This window comes from Hylobates moloch, unplaced genomic scaffold (assembly GCF_009828535.3).
Source record: "Hylobates moloch isolate HMO894 unplaced genomic scaffold, HMol_V3 SCAFFOLD_16, whole genome shotgun sequence".
NCBI lineage: Eukaryota > Metazoa > Chordata > Mammalia > Primates > Hylobatidae > Hylobates > Hylobates moloch.
This window is the reverse complement of record NW_026652291.1, coordinates 2,175,059-2,192,018: the sequence shown is the minus strand read 5'-3', so window position 1 is coordinate 2,192,018 and position 16,960 is coordinate 2,175,059. Positions and strand designations below refer to the sequence as shown.

The 16,960-nt window shown below is 43.5% G+C and overlaps 1 protein-coding gene across 12 annotated transcripts in view; it reads left to right on the top strand.

Annotated features, from left to right (window-relative positions):
* The window catches only part of MARK3 (microtubule affinity regulating kinase 3), a 117,412-nt gene that overhangs the window by 75,914 nt on the left and 24,538 nt on the right, over positions 1-16,960 (top strand). For 9 of the 12 annotated variants that reach the window (XM_032134662.2, XM_032134659.2, XM_032134658.2 and 6 more), the window contains 6 exons: positions 2,870-3,106; positions 3,284-3,403; positions 3,655-3,754; positions 4,378-4,490; positions 5,323-5,476; positions 11,799-12,016. In XM_032134662.2, coding sequence (XP_031990553.1) covers positions 2,870-3,106; positions 3,284-3,403; positions 3,655-3,754; positions 4,378-4,490; positions 5,323-5,476; positions 11,799-12,016 — 942 coding nt within the window. The remainder of the gene's footprint in view (positions 1-2,869; positions 3,107-3,283; positions 3,404-3,654; positions 3,755-4,377; positions 4,491-5,322; positions 5,477-11,798; positions 12,017-16,960) is intronic. The other 3 variants (XM_032134663.2, XM_032134661.2, XM_032134656.2) reach the window with 1 other exon arrangement.

Here is a 16,960-nt window from a genome sequence, read left to right as displayed (position 1 = left end):
GTCATCACACAGCCAAACAAATAGGGGCCTCCAGAAATGTATGGTCACGCCCACAGCATCCTCAGTGCCACCCGGCATTCATTTCTGCTGCTTTCATCAGTATTCTTTCCCGTTAACAGCAGTGCCTGTTTGAGACCTCTTTGAAGGTCCTCAGCCTCTGCCCTCACTCTGGCATAGGATGAGGTTTCGTATCGCACAGAGAAAATAGAAACACCAGGCAGAAACTCTCATTTTCTACCAGGCCCTCAAACCTAGCTGCACCTACCCCCATCCATCACTTCTTTCCTCCTGTTATAGGAAAGTGGGGTGCTTCTGCTCTGAGCTCTGGGTCCTGATTCCCTCTGGGGGCTGTGCTCTCTCTGATGCCTTTTTTCTCTCCATTTGTTTATTCACTCTCCTTCTCTACTGGCTTTTCACCAGCAGCATTTACACATGCTCAAGTCTATATACCTTTTTTTTTTTTTTTTTTTTTTTTTTACTAAAAAGCCATCCCTGTTCCCCAGATGCACGCTTTTTCTCTCTTCCCCTTCATAGCCATATTTCTCTAAACATTTCCTAGATTCTGTGTCTTAACTTGGCACTCACCTTCACTCTCCCCTTACGTAATTGTCATTGACTTGCTTGTTCTCTGCACCCGCCCCTAGAGCATTCACATTCACTCTCTCAACTGCAGTGGCCAACTGTATGCTGATGGCCCCAAATCCATTCCTGTGGCCAGAGCACTCTTCTGGGATCCAGGACCCAGCTGAGCAAAGGGTATCTTCATATAAGCTTCCCTTGGGTGCAGCAGTTTCAAATCCTATAAACATGAATGTTCACTTCTCATTCAGGTGACTGATGTCCCTCAAATGCCTTACTCTCCTGTACTACCCACTCAGTCACCAGGTCCTTTTGCTGCTATGTTCCAAATATCTCTTAAGCTCACTCTTTTATGCCCGTTACACTATCCAAGGCCAGACCACCATTATCTCATAGGTGATTCCGACACTACTTTCTTATATGTTCTTCTCTGTTTCTAGTGCCTCTTCCTCCCATGTGTGTTTTCTACACTGCACTCAGAATGGTCTTTTAAGGAAACACAAATAAGATGGTCATTTCTCTGCTTGAACAACTCTTCAGTGGCTTCCCACAGCTCTTACGATGAAAACCCAAACTTCTCAAGTACAGTCCTTTGTGATTAAGCCCTGACCGTCTCCCCAGCCCCCTCTACACATCTCTATCTCACATACTGTCTTTCAGTTTCTTGTGTGAAACATGCTCTGTCTCACATGGGTTCTGAGACTTTATTCTGCCTGAAATACCCCTCATCAACACATCCATTATGATCAGATGCACCTTCTGGTGCTTTGATTTCACTTCATCTGGGAAGCCATCCACACCTTTCAGTGCCAACCCACAACTCCCTGTGCCTCTTCAGTTATGTCATTTGTGTCTCAGGACAGCTGCTTATCATTCTGCCTCTTCCCTTCTAAACTGTGAGCTATTGAGGGTAGGGCTTTATCTGTCTTGTTCATCATTATCCATCCAGACACTAATATAGCATCTGCTGTGGAGTAGCCACATAGGAAATGTTTGTTAAAATAAAGTGACTATGATTTGTCTTTTTTTTTTTTTTTTTTTTTTTTTTGAGATGGAGTCTTGCTTTGTTGCCCTGGCTAGAGTGCAGTGGTGCGATCTCTGCTCACTGCAACCTCCACCTCCCAGGTTCAAGCGATTCTCCTGCCTCAGCCTCTCAAGTAGCTGGGGTTAAAGGCGCCCACCACCATGCCCAGCTAATTTTTTGTATTTTTAGTAGAGATGGGGTTCACCATGTTGGCCAGACTGGGCTCGAACTCCTGACCTCAGGTGATCGACCCGCCTCAGCCTCCCAAAGTGCTGTGATTACAGGCGTGAGCCACCGCACCCAGCCATGATTTGACTCTTGAATGAGGTTTAGGATTCTCCCCTCCTCATTAACAGCCATTTTATAGCTATTTAGCAGTTTTTATGAAATGCCCCTTTTTTAAAAAAGTTATTTATTTTTTGAGATAGGGTTTTACTCTGTCACCCGGGCTGGAGTGCAGTGGCACAGTCATAGCTCACTGCAGCCTCAAACTCCCAGGCTTAAGAGATCCTCCTACCTCCGCCTTCCAAGTAGCTGGGATTGCAGACGTGTGCCACCATACCCAGCTAATTTTTAAAAATCTTTTGTAGAGAAAGGATCTCACTATGTTGCCCAAGCTGGTCTTGAACTCCTGGGCTCAAGTGAGCCATTGTACCTGGCCCTGCCCCATATTATTCTTGTTTTTTGGTTTTGAGATGGAGTATTGCTCTGTCGCCCAGGCTGGAGTGCAGTGGCACAATCTTGGCTCACTGCAACCTCTGCCTCCCAGATTCAAGCAATTCTCCTGCCTCAGCCTCCTGAGAAGCTGGGATTACAGGTGTGTACCACCACACCCAGCTGATTTTTGTATTTTTAGTAAAGACAGGGTATCACCATGTTGGCCAGGCTGGTGTCGAACTCCTGGCCTCAGATGATTCGTCCACCTCGGCCTCCCAAAGTGCTGGGATTATAGGTGTGAGCCACCGTGCCCGGCCCCCATATTATTATTATTAATTGAAAAACTCATCAAGGCTTTTCTTGATCTTGGGACATTGATGTTTAAGTTAGTGCTGGAATTAATCTGTACTTCATATTTGTTATTGTTAATATTAAAAAATAAGGAGTTCTAACTTTTCTCCTGTTTTTTTCTCTAGAAAGAGTGTTTTCACATTAATTAGGAGGTAACTTCATATCGTTACAGAAAGCTTTTCTAAAATGCCTAATCCTGTCATAATTCTAATTCTATTTTGGTTAAATTTCATTTTTGTCTTGATGTTTTCCCTCTAGGCTGAAAATCTATTGTTAGATGCCGATATGAACATTAAAATAGCAGATTTCGGTTTTAGCAATGAATTTACTGTTGGCAGTAAACTCGACACGTTTTGTGGCAGTCCTCCATACGCAGCACCTGAGCTCTTCCAGGGCAAGAAATACGACGGGCCAGAAGTGGATGTGTGGAGTCTGGGGGTCATTTTATACACACTAGTCAGTGGCTCACTTCCCTTTGATGGGCAAAACCTAAAGGTATAAGAAGCTGCACCCATGTACTTCACTAAACTAAAAGAAGTTTCCTAATATTACATGGCTTAATATTTTTAACATTATATCAGTGCGGGGGTTTCAGGGGGTTTTTTGTTGTGTTTTGTTAACTAAACCTAAAGGTTGACTTACTCGTATTCTTTCCTCTCTACCTCCCCAAAGGAACTGAGAGAGAGAGTATTAAGAGGGAAATACAGAATTCCCTTCTACATGTCTACAGACTGTGAAAACCTTCTCAAACGTTTCCTGGTGCTAAATCCAATTAAACGCGGCACTCTAGAGGTAATTATGTAGGTGGAAACAAGCAACAACTTTGGAAAGTCTTTAGAGTGACCTTAGATCTTTGCTTGATTTGTATGCCATACTGGATACATCCTGCGGCTTTTTAAGCAAGAATTGAAACATTAAAAAATATTTTTTGAGTTTATGCTTTGAAAGATAGTCAATGAAATGTTGAAAATAAATTTTTGTAAATACTATGGTTATCAGAATATTTCATTTTACTCTGCTAATGAACAGTTTACCTTTTTTAGCAAATCATGAAGGACAGGTGGATCAATGCAGGGCATGAAGAAGATGAACTCAAACCATTTGTTGAACCAGAGCTAGACATCTCAGACCAAAAAAGAATAGGTAATCACTCCATGCCTGCATGTTCATGTGTTTTTGTCTAAGTAACATATTTCTGTTTTGACTCATGTCTGTGCCTAAAATATGAATAATGGAAAGTTAAGCACAAGTTATATGAACAGTTTATCTGTTCTGTCATATTTAGGAACGTAACTACCTGCAGTTTCCTATAATGGCACCCAGTAACTCTGAAACAAGTGCCCATTTATGTTACAAAATGTATGTAATATGTCATCTTTTAGGTCAAATGAAAATTATTTTACCCTATAAAATGATGATTTCTGGCCGGGCGTGGTGGCTGCCTGTAATCTCAACACTTTGGGAGGCCGAGGCGGGCAGATCACCTGAGGTTGGGAGGTTGAGGCCAGCCTGACCAACGTGGAGAAACCCCGTCTCTACTAAAACACAAAATTAGCCAGGCGTGGTGGCTCATGCCTGTAATCCCAGCTACTTGGGAGGCTGAGGCAGGAGAATTGCTTGAATCTGGGAGGTGGAGGTTGCGGTGAGCCAAGATCGCGCCATTGCACTCCAGCCTGGGCAACAAGAGGGAAACTCCGTCTCAAAAAAAAAAAGGATGATTTCTTACCCAAACAAAACACATAAACTGTATTATGCCCTTCTTTTAGATATTATGGTGGGAATGGGATATTCACAAGAAGAAATTCAAGAATCTCTTAGTAAAATGAAATACGATGAAATCACAGCTACATATTTGTTATTGGGGAGAAAATCTTCAGAGGTAAGAGTAATCAGAAAGAGCTGAAATACCCTTTATGTAACTATTAGTTTATATAAACTGTTTTCTTAGTTTTTATCTTTTGAATATTTGTAACTTTTGATACATCATTTTTTAGATTTACCTGCAAATAGCAAATCTAAATCCTGTGACTATTATAAGCTATTTCAACTTAACCCTTAATGATGGATATTGGCCAGGTGTGGTGGCTCATGCCTGTAATTCCAGCACTTTGGGAGGCCAAGGCGGGCAGATCAGTTGAGACCAGGAGTTCGAGACCAGACTGGCCAACATAGGGAAATTCTGTCTCTGCTAAAACAAACAAACAAAAAATTAGCCGGGCGTGTTGGCACGTGCCTGTAATCCCAGCTACTTGGGAGGCTGAGGCAAGAGAACTGCTTGACCCTGAGAGGCGGAGGTTGCGACGAGCCAGGATCACGCCATTGCACTCCAGCCTGGGTGACAGAGCGAGACTCTGTCTCAAAAAAAAAAAAAAAAAAGATGGATGTTGTCATAAACCTGGTCTTTCATAAATTAACCTGTAGTCATTAATAGCTTAGAAATGACATAAAGCATCAGATGAAGTAAATACAGCATTTAAAGTTATTTGAGAAAGCCTGGAAAGAAAATCATAAATACATTACCTTTAGTGTCTTTCCAGCAGTCAGAAAACTACTTTTGCTTGAGTTTAGGGTTGTCATTTTTGTACGTTGTGATTCCTCCTCTCTCTGAATGAACGGTTTATGAGAGGTCTTTGTTAATGAAAAGTTTAACTTCCTAATAAGCCATTTGGGTTCGTGTTGTGGTTTGCTCTGTTTTTCTCATTTTCTCTTAGCTGGATGCTAGTGATTCCAGTTCTAGCAGCAATCTTTCACTTGCTAAGGTTAGGCCGAGCAGTGATCTCAACAACAGTACTGGCCAGTCTCCTCACCACAAAGTGCAGAGAAGTGTTTCTTCAAGCCAGAAGCAAAGACGCTACAGTGACCATGGTAAGTTTTGGAGTATCCCAGTGCCTTCTCTTAGAGTCCAGGCAAGAGGTCTCCTAGCACTAGGAAGCATTCTCTTGCTCAGAGCCTGGCTTGATGTCCTTTCTTGGCATTTCTTTCTTTCTTTTTTCTTTTTTTGAGACAGAGTCTCCCTCCATTGCCCAGGCAGGAGTGGAGTGGCACAATTTTGGCTCATTGCAACCTTCACCTCCCAGGTTCAAGCAGTTCTGCCTCAGCCTCCTGAGTAGCCGGGACTACAGGCATGTACCACCATGCCTAAGTTTTGTATTTTTAGTAGAGACAGGGTTTCACCACATTTGGCCAGGCTGGTCTTCGGCTCCTGGCCTCAAGTGATCCGCCTGCCTTGGCCTCCCGAAGTGCTGGGATTAAAGGCATGAGCCACTGTGCCTGGCCAGCATTTTTTCTTAGTGTTCCTGCAGGTGCTGCCATGATTACATATTACTTCAAGGCTCTGATCTTCTTTATGCATTCAGTAGATTTTTGCTGGATAAAGCTTAGTTGAGTGGAAACCTTACCATTTGCCCTTCTAGAACCTCTGCTTTAATCTGTAGCTTTTCTTTTTTTCTTTTTTTTTTAATGGAGTTGGGGGTCTCGCTATGTTGCCCAAGCTGGTCTCAAACTCCCAAGTTCAAGCAATTCTCTCACCTCAGCCTCCTAAAGTGCTAGGATTACAGGCGTGAGCCACCATGCCCAGTGCTTAGTCTATAGTTCTATTCACTCTCTTCACCTCTGCATTGGATTTACTTTGTAGAGTAGCACTGTCCAGTAGAACTTTCTGAGATGATTACAGTTTTGTATATCTGTGCTATCCAGTCAAGAAGCTACTGGCCACTTGTGGCTATCAAGTACTTGAACTGAGGAAATGATTTTTACCCTTTTTATTTTTATTATTTATTTATTTATTTTTCAGATGGAATCTGGCTCTGTCGCCCAAGCTGAAGTGCAGTGGCGTGATCTTGGCTCACTGCAACCTCCGCTTCCCGGGTTCCAGCAATTCTCCTGCCTCAGCCTCCTGAGTAGCTGAGATTACAGGCATGCACAACCCCACCCGGCTAATTTTTGTATTTTTAATAGAGACAGGGTTTCACCATATTGGCTAGGCTGGTCTTGAACTTGTGAGCTCAAGCAATCCACTCACCTTGGCCTCCCAAAGTGCTGGGATTACAGGTGTGAGCCACCATGCCTGGCCTTATTTATTTGTTTATTTTTTGAGATGGAATTTCGCTCTTGTTACCCAGGCTGGAGTGCAACGGTATGATCTTGGCTCACTGCAACCTCAGCCTCCAAAGTAGCTGGGACTATAGGCACATGCCACCACACCTGGCCAATTTTGTATTTTTAGTAGAGATGGGATTTCACCATGTTGGCCAGGCTGGTCTAGAACTCCTGACCTCAGGTGATCCACCCACCTTGGCCTCCCAAAGTGCTAGGATTACATGTGTGAGTCTATGATTGGTCTGGCTGATTTTTACCCTTTTAAAATTTTCCTGGCCGGATGTGGTGGCTCACGCCTGTAATTCTAGCACCTTGGGAGGCTGAGGCGTGTGGATTGCTAGGTCAGGAGTTCGAGACTAGCCTGACCAACGTGGTGAAACCCCATCTCTACTAAAAATAAAAAAATTAGCTGAGCATGGTGGTGTGTGCCTGTAATTCCAGCTACTCAGGAGGCTGAGGCAGGAGAATCGCTTGAACCCGGGAGGCAGAGGTTGCAGTGAGCCAAGATTGCGCCACTGCACTCCAGCCTAGTGACAGAGTGAGACTCCATCTCAAAAAAAAAAAAAATTTTTTTTTTACTTAAGTGTAATATAGAGCCAGTTGTGGCCAGTAACTATCATAATAGACAGGACAGCCCTGGAGAATATATGGAACCTCAGTTTTGCCTTAATTGATTTAAATGTTTTACTATGTCATTCTCGTCCATACTCTTGCTGTTAGTGTGGTGAAGCCACTCTCCCTTTTAAACTTCACCTAGAAGCCAGTCCTTTATGAGACATAAGACTCCCAATAGGTAGACTTACCAGGCTCTACAGTTGCTCTGCCTTCAAGGCAGCCTGTGTGTCAGAGTCCTGAGGCTAGCATATGTGTTTACTCGCCCATAACTATAAATGTTAACATTGCAGATATTTCCTTTAATTCTACTATTCCAGGATTCAGGAACTAAATCTATTTTTTATTTTTTATTTTTTTGAGACGGAGTTTCATTCTTGTCGCCCAGACTGGAGTGCAATATAGCACAGTCTCGGCTCACTTCAACCTCCACCTCCTGGGTTCTAGCAATTCTGCCTCAGCCTCCCGAGTAGCTGGGACTACAGGCATGCACCACCATGCCCAGCTAATTTTTTTATTTTTAGTAGAGACAGGGTTTCACCACATTTGGCCAGGCTGGTTCCGAACTCCTGAACTCAGGTGATCCATCCGCCTCAGCCTCCCAAAGTGCTGGGATTACAGGCATGAGCCACCACTCTCGGCCTCATTTTATTTCTCTTCTCTGGACATTTTCCATCTTAATACTTTCATCTAGAGATTTGACACTTAGGACTGCACAGAGGATTTTAGGTGTGGACAGCTTTGATTTTGTACTAAAAATGATTACACTTGGCTTGATTTTCATTTCTCTTCCTTCTGTTGCCTGCCTTTGTACATGGTTTAGACTGAAGCAACAGTGTACTAATATCACTAGTAAACCATCTACAGTGCCTGCTATTCTAGGGTGTAACTGAGAGCTCAGAACTCATTCTCACATTAGGATTTGTGCTCCTAGCATTTGTAGGTGACGTGTTGATCTGCCTTTTTTGTGTTCATGTTAGTCACTAACAAGGGGGATTTCTAGTGCTTATGGACCACATGGCAATTAAATGCCTGTATATTGCCCTGAAACCATCTGGTTTAAATTGTCCCTGAATCCTAGAAGAAACCTGACAATGGGATTTTCACATTTCTCTAAGGAATATGTTAGTAAGTTAGTTATTCCTTAAGCACATAGATTGCATCTGGATTATTAGTGCCTTTTTTCCCCCAGCACAATTTTAGAGATAAAACGAGCTTTAGACATGGTATTGTACACTCACCAAACCTCTGTTTTATCCCTAAAGAAACAGACCAAGAGAGATTACCAAGTCTCCCAAGGTTACATAGTAAATGAGAAACACCTGGGGCAGAGCTCAGGCCTCCTGGTCCCAGCCCTGTGTTTTTTCTTCACTGAAGCACCTCATTGGAGTAGCTTTTTCATAATCCTCATCTTTCTTGGAATTTCTAAAGGCAGGCAAGCCTGTATAGCCAGGCTAACTTTCACCTCATCCTCCTGCCTCGTCTCACCTCTCCCTTCCCTTTTTCCTGCCTGTGGATGCTGACCTCTGCATGGGTGCCTGCTTCTCTAAAGCCACAATGTAATCTGTAGCTGTCCTTCCTAATTTGAGACCCACGTGTGAACACCCCGTATGTGTATACACACTTTTTATGCAAATGGTGATCTTCATCCGATTTTCAAGGGGTTCTTTAGCTTGTTTTTTAAAAAATAAAAAAAAAAAATCACTGTTTACTAATCAATGAGTGGTATTGGGGCAATTTGGTAGTTCTCAGAAAAAAAAATAATTTGGGTCAATTTCTCACATCTTATACAAGGATGAATTCTAATTGGAGTTAAGATACAAATATAGGGCCGGGCGCGGTGGCTCATGCCTGTAATCCCAGCACTTTGGGAGGCCGAGGCAGGTGGATCACAAGGTCAGGAGATCGAAACCATCCTGGCTAACATGGTGAAACCCCGTCTCTACTAAAAAATAGAAAAAATTAGCCGGGCATGGTGGCAGGCACTTATAATCCCAGCTACTTGGGAGGCTGAGGCAGGAGAAATGGCGTGAACCCAGGAGGCGGAGCTTGCAGTGAGCCGAGATCAAGCCACTGTGCTCCAGCCTGGGCCGACAGAGCGAGACTCCGTCTCAAAAAAAAAAAAAAAATGAAATTTCTGTGTGACACATCCATACCGTGGACTACTACTCACAATAAAAAGGAACAGGCCGGGCGCAGTGGCTCACGCCTGTAATCCCAGCACTTTGAGAGGCCGAGGCAGGCAGATCACAAGGTCAAGAGATTGAGACCATCTGGCCAACATGGTGAAACCCTGTCTCTACTAAAATTACAAAAAATTAGCCGGGCATGGTGGCAGGCACCTGTAGTCCCAGCTACTCGTGAGGCTGAGGCAGGAGAATCGCTTGAACCCGGGAGGTGGAGGTTGCAGTGAGCCAAGATTGAGCCACTGCACTCCACAGCCTGGCCACAGAGCGAGACTCTGTCTCAAAAAAAAAAAAAAAAAAAAGGAACAAACTATGATATGCACAACTCGGTTGGATCTCAAGGGAATTATACTGAGTGAAAGTACACAAAAGGTTACATTCCATGGATGCCCATTCGTATAACATCCTTGAAATGACAGAATTCAAGAGATGGCGAGCAGGTTAGTGGTTGCAGGGGTTTAGCAAAAGGGAGTTAGAGTAAGAGGGAAGTGGCTGTGGCTTATGAAAGGGTAGTCCACAGGGTCTTTGAGATGGAAATGTTCTGAATCTTGACTGGTGGTGACCACATGAATCTGAACATGTAATAAAAGAGTATAGAATGAAATACACAGACATACAAATTAATGCAAGTAAAACTGGGGAAATCTGAACGAGGTCAGTGGATTAGATCAAGGTCTGTTTCTCTTCAGAATCTCAAATCTTAAAAGATTTTATATTTTCTAAACACAAATAAAAGTTTGAAAGCAAATCAGTAGTAACCTGAAAGTTCACAATGTCAGTAGACGTCTCATGGTATTGGGAAGAAAGATAAGCATTGAGGCTAATATCACCCTATACTTGATTAAGTTTTTGTTTTATATGTTAAAATTACTAAACCGAAAGCTTAGTTGTTGTTCTCCCATAAATAAAATTAAGCCCTTATTTACTTTTAATTCAGTTCCAAATAGGTTTGCCATTTAGATTTTTGTCCAAGAACTAGCTCCTCCCCACTCCTGGTTTTTGTTTGTTTGTTTGTTTAAATTTATTTATTGAGACAAGTTCTCACTCTGTCACCCAAGCCACATGCAGCCTCAAACTCTTGAGCTCAAGCCATCCTCCCACCTCAGTCTCCCAAAGTGTTGGAATTACAAGCGTGAGCTACCACACACCTCCCACCTTTAATATATCTAAAATATAAATTCTCTTCTGCCTTAGAAAAAACAGGCCGTGCGCGGTAGCTTACGCCTGTAATTAACAGCACTTTGGGAGGCCAAGGTGGGCAGATCACAAGATCAGGAGATTGAGACCATCCTGGCTAACGCTGTGAAACCCCATCTCTACTAAAAAAAAAAAAAATACAAAAAAGAAAAAATTAGCTGGCACGCGCCTGTAGTTTCAGCTACTCTGGAGGCTGAGGTTGGAGAATCCCTTGAACCCGGTAGGCAGTGGTTGCAGTGAGCCGCGATCGCGCCACTGCACTCCAGCCTGGGCGAGAGAGCTAGACTCTGTCTCAAAAAAAAAAAAAAAAAAAGTATTTGACTCTGTCTTTTAAGATTACCACTGGATTATCATATCTGAGGCATATACTAGTTATCATGTTCATTTCCAAAATTCTTTGCCCTCTGAATCTCCTGTGCTGCTATTGGAGTCTCTATATGGTTTACTACAGGACATTAGTCTGTCATCCCCATGTCCCTAGGCACATGTCCCTGGACACACTTCTCCTGGAGTGGCAGGAATGACTAGTGACCTCCACCGACTTCCTCCCTGTCGCTTGCATGATTCCTCTGCTTCTACACCTTCCCCTGTCTACTCAAACTCCGGTTTATCTAGAAGATTATGAGTGCTTTTAAAAAGATCCAAGATAAAACTTCAAAAGAAGTGGCCCATAAAATCTATACTTTTCTCTTCCAAAAGGTGATGGCATCTCTCCTACAAAAGAGGATGTAATTCACTCAGATGTACAAGATGAACTGGTTCATTCTGCTTTTTATGTATGCATCTAATTAGTTTGAATCTATGCAGTACCACCACCTTAAGATGTTTCCAAAGGACAACTCTAAACACTTATTATTAAAAAAAAAAAAAATCTTTTAAGTAGAAAGATAGGGGTATTAAATGAAATTTCAATATTGAATTCATTGCATAAGGCAAACATTAGATATAAGTGGGAAACATCTTAGAGGATTTTACTGTTTTACTTTTTTTTAGGTGAATAGCAACCTTAGATCATCTTACGAAATACGGTTACTGTCACAAAATAAAACTTGAAACTATATTCAGTCATTTAAAAAGTGAACTCTTTATTTTAGCTGGACCAGCTATTCCTTCTGTTGTGGCATATCCGAAAAGGAGTCAGACCAGCACTGCAGATAGTGACCTCAAAGAAGATGGAATTTCCTCCCGGAAATCAAGTGGCAGTGCTGCTGGAGGAAAGGGAATTGCTCCAGCCAGTCCCATGCTTGGGAATGCAAGTAATCCCAATAAGGCGGATATTCCTGAACGCAAGAAAAGCTCCACCGTCCCTAGTGTAAGTGTTGTTGAACTATAGGGTGGTCTTAGGGCAGTAGGGTTGGAACCGGCCAGACATCAGGTGTTCATTTTACTCCTGTGGTCTCCCGTACCTGGAATGTCCTCTCTACTAGGCAGCCATGCCCAATCTTAACTTACAGAAATCCTACCTGCTGCATTGTAGGTATTTATTGTTGACACTCTCTTAGTTCATTCTTGCTGCTGTAACAAAATACCTGAGACTGGCTAATTTATAAAGAAAAGACATTTATTTCTTACAATTCTGGAGGCTGAGAAGTCCAAGATGAAGGCACCAGCAAGTTCTGTGTCTGGCAAGAGCCCTGTTCTCTGCTTCCAAGATGATGCCTTGGCGCTGGCATCCTCCAGAGGAGACAAATGCTGTGTTCTCGTGTGGCTGAAGGGACAGAAGGGGTGAACTCACCCCTTCAAGCCCTTTTATAAGACACTAATCCGGCCAGGCGCGGTGGCTCACGACTGTAATCCCAGCACTTTGGGAGGCCAAGGTGGGTGGATCACAAGGTCAGGAGTTCAAGACCAGCCTGGCCAAGATGGTGAAACCCCGTCTCTACTAAAAATACAAAAATTAGCCGGGCATGGTGTCAGGCACCTGTAATCCCAGCTGCTCAGGAGACTGAGGCAGAGAATTGCTTGAACTTGGGAGGCAGAGGTTACAGTGAGCCAAGATCACACCACTGCACTCTAGCCTGGCGACAGAGCGAGACTCCTTCTCAAAAAAAAAAAAAAGACACTAATCCATTCATAAAGGCGGAGCCCTCATGGCCTAAACACCTAAAAGACTCACCTCCAAATACTGTTTTCTCCTATGAGAGATAAAGCTTCAACATAAATTTTGGAGGGGACACATTCAGAGCATAGCACACCCACCATAGACACTAGATGGTGATAGGTCCTTTATTTCAAGGGCTGGTTCCAGTTATTTCACAGACACCTGCTGAGCGTTAGGTTGTTGGGTGCTGAGACATGGAAAGACCTCACAATCTAACAGGCAGTGAATGAAGACAATGACAGTGCAGACAGAAACCTATGTGCACACACGGGGAGGTCTGACTGCCAATGTCCCAAAGATGTGTTCACACTGAGTCTTCCAAGGGCTCTAATGATGAAGAGTGTTGGCTGAGTTCTTACCATGTGCCAAGGACCATGCTAAGTGCTTTTTCATGGATTAGCTACATTTTAAGGTGAAAAAAAAGTTGGGTAATTGCCTAAAATTACACTGCCAACCTGAATCCAGCTCTTAATCCCTATCTGTAACAAAATCTCCCCAGTAAGTAGATAATATTTACTAAATTAAATTGAATCCATTCAGCTTCAGAAACTTGTTTCTGTGTATTGAAGTATGTTCTATCTAACCTAACATATTAAAGAATTTGCAGAGAAGTAAACAATCTTAAGATTATTCTATAAACACATTTTTCCTTTCAAAATTAACAGTGATGCAGCCCTGCCTCCAACTCCAGAAAAGCCCTGGACTGAGGAGGCTGTGGAGAAACCCGGTTCCTCTCTGAAAGCCCTTCATTGTTCCATTCTGGGGACTGGGTGCATAAAGGACCCCAAGGGGCTTTGCGTGTTTCATCCTCTGACCTTGGCCTCCAAATGCCATACAATAGGATTATTGTTTCCATACTCCTGCAGTTAAAATTCAGTCTCCAACATTTACTGACAGTTACCAGAGAAGATGAGGGCATTATTCCCTGCCTTCATGACTTCTTTTCCCCTTTGCTCTTGCCTGCACGCTGCCCTTCTGAAAGTGAATCATGAGTGTTTTCAGTCCACCCATGTTAAATTACTTACAAAGGAAAAAAGGTAGTTAGCAACATTATTATTTTCTCCCATCGGTCTTCGGGATTTCTCTGTAGATGGTCTGCTCAAGCTATAGTAAAAGTGACTGCTCTTTGTTTAAAAATTATCTGATAAAATTCCATAGCTATGGCCAGGCACGGTGGCTCACACCTGTAATCCCTGCACTGTGGGAGGCCCAGGCGGGCAGATCACTTGAGGTCAGGAGTTCAAGAACAGCCTGGCCAACATGGTGAAATCCCATCTCTACTAAAAATACAAAAATTAGCCAGGTGTGGTGGTGTGCTCCTGTAATCCTAGCTACTCGGGAGGCTGAAGCAGGAGAATTGCTTTAACCGAGGAGACGGAGGTTGCAGTGAGCCGAGATTGTGTCATTGCACTCCAACCTGGGTAACAGAGCGAGACTCCATCTCAAAAAATAAAAAAAAAAAAAGTCCATAGCTGTGACTTGTTCCTTGCTTTTTAGTTTTTTGTTTTGGAAGTTAAATTCATGTGAATCCACATGACAATGATTAACCATTTTAAAGTGGGCAATGCAGTGGCATTTGGTACACTCACAGTATTGTGCAACCAACACCTCTCTTTAGTTTCAGAACTTTTTCAGCTCCCCAGAAGGAGCATCTGTTTAGGTTGGGCACAGTGGCTCACCCCTATAATCCCAGCGCTTTGGGAGGCTGAGGTGGGAGGATCACTTGAGCCCAAGAGTCTGAGATCAGCCTGGGCACCAGAGTGAGACCTCATCTCTACAAAAAAAAATTAAAAAGAAAATAGCTAGGCATGATGATGTACACCTGTAGTACCAGCTACTTGAGAGGCTTAGGTGGGAAGATCATTTCAGCCCAGGAGGTTGAGGCTGCAGTGAGTCATGGTCACACCACCATAGTCCATCCTGGACAACAGAGCAAGACCCTGTCCTTAAAAAAAAAAAAAAAGCGGCCGGGCACAGTAGCTCACGCCTGTAATCCCAGCACTTTGGGAGACTGAAGCGGGCGGATCACAAGGTCAGGCGTTCAAGACCAGCCCGGCCATCATGGTGAAACCCCACCTCTACTAAAAATACAAAAATTAGCCAGGCATGGTGGCGGGCGCTTGTAATCCCAGCTACTCGGGAGGCTGAGGCAGGAGAATCAATTGAACCCAGGAGGCAGAAGTTGCAGTTGCAGTGAGCCGAGATGGTGCCACTGCACTCCAGCCTGGGTGAAAGAGCAAGGCTCCATCTCAAAAAAAAAAAGAACACCTGTATCCCTTATGTAATCACTTTCCATTCCTCCTCTCCCCTCTGCCCCCTTCCCTTCCCCCTCATGCCCCGGCAACCACCGGTCTGTTCTGTCTCTCTGGATTTGCCTGTTCTGAATATTTTATATGAATGGAATCATTTCACATGTATCCTTTTGTGTCTGCGTCTTTCTTTGACTCAGCATAATGTTTTCATGGTTCATCCAAGTTGTAGCATGTATTTTTTTATTTTTATTATTTTTTTTTTTTTTGAGACGGGATCTTATTTCTCTCCCCTTGCCTAGAGTGCAATGGCACGATCTTGGCTTACCACAAACTCCACCTCCTGGGTTCAAGCGATTCTCCTGCCTCAGCCTCCTGAGTAGCTGGGATTACAGGCATGCGCCACCATGCCTGGCTAATTTTGTATTTTTAGTAGAGATGGGGTTTCTCCATGTTGGTCAGGCTGGTCTCGAACTCCCGACCTCAGGTGATCCACCTCCTCGGCCTCCCAAAGCGCTGGGATTACAGGCGTGAGCCACTGCGCCCGGCCTGTAGCATGTGTTGGTACTTTGTTTCTTTTGGGGGTAATATTCCATTCTGTATATATACTACAATTTAACTGTTCATCTGTTGATGGACATTTATATTATTTCCATGTATTGGTTAAAATGAATAATGCTACTATAAGCAATTGTGTATAAATTTCTATGTGGACTTATGTTTTAATTTCTTTCCTTTCTTGGGGAGGAGATGGTCTCACTCTGTCACCTAGGCTAAAGTACAGTGGTGCAAACACGGCTCATTGCAACTTCAACCTCCCAGACCCAAGTGATCCTCCCACCTCAGCCTCCCAAATAGCTGATACCACAGGCATGCATCACCATGCCTGGCTTATTTTTTCTGCTTGTCTGTTGTGGTAGAGATGAGGTCTCCCTTTGTAGCCCAGCCAGGCTGGTCTCAAACTCCTAGGCTCAAGCAGACCTCCTGCCTCACCTCCCAAAGTGCTGGGATTATAAGTGTTAGCCTCTTCACCTGGCTGTGTTTTCATTTTTCTTGGGTATGTATTTAGGAATAAAATTGTTGAGTAATATGGTAACTCCATGTTTAATTTTTTGAGAAAGTGCCAAACTGTTTTCTTCACAACTGTACCATTTTATCCAGCAATAGTGAGAGTCCCTGTTTTCTTCACATTCTTCCTAACAATAATTATTTTATTATTTAAAGCTTTCCTAGCGGGTATGAAGTAGTACCTCATGGTTTTGATTTGCATTTCTTTAATGACCAGTGATACTGGGCATCTTTTCATGTGCTTCTTGGCCATATGTATAGCTTTTTTTTTTTTTTTTTTTTTTTTGAGACTGAATTTTGCTCTTGTTGCCCAGGCTGGAGTGCAATGGTGCAATCTCAGCTCACTGCAACCTCCGCCTCCCAGGTTTAAGTGATTCTCCTACCTCAGCCTCCTGGCCTCCTTAGTAGCTGGGATTACAGGCATGCACCACCACAGCCCGCTAATTTTGTATTTTTAGCAGAGATGGGGTTTCTCCATGTTGGTCAGGCTGGTCTGGAACTCCTCACCTCAGGAGATCCGCCCACCTCTGCCTCCCAAAGTATTGGGATTACAGGTGTGAGCCACTGCGCCCAGCCATTGTATAGCTTTTTTAAAGAAATATCTATTGAAGGTGTCAATTTTAAAATTAGGTTGTCAGGCCGGGCACCTCAGGAGGCTGAGGCAGGAGAATTGCTTGAACCCAGGAGGGGGAGGTTGCAGTGAGCCGAGATCGCACTACTGCATTTCAGCATGGCGACAGAGCAAGACTGTCTCAAAAAAGAAAAAAAAAAATTAGCCAAATGTGGTGGCACATGCCTGTATTCCCAGCTACTTGGGAGGCTGTGGTGGGAGGATTGC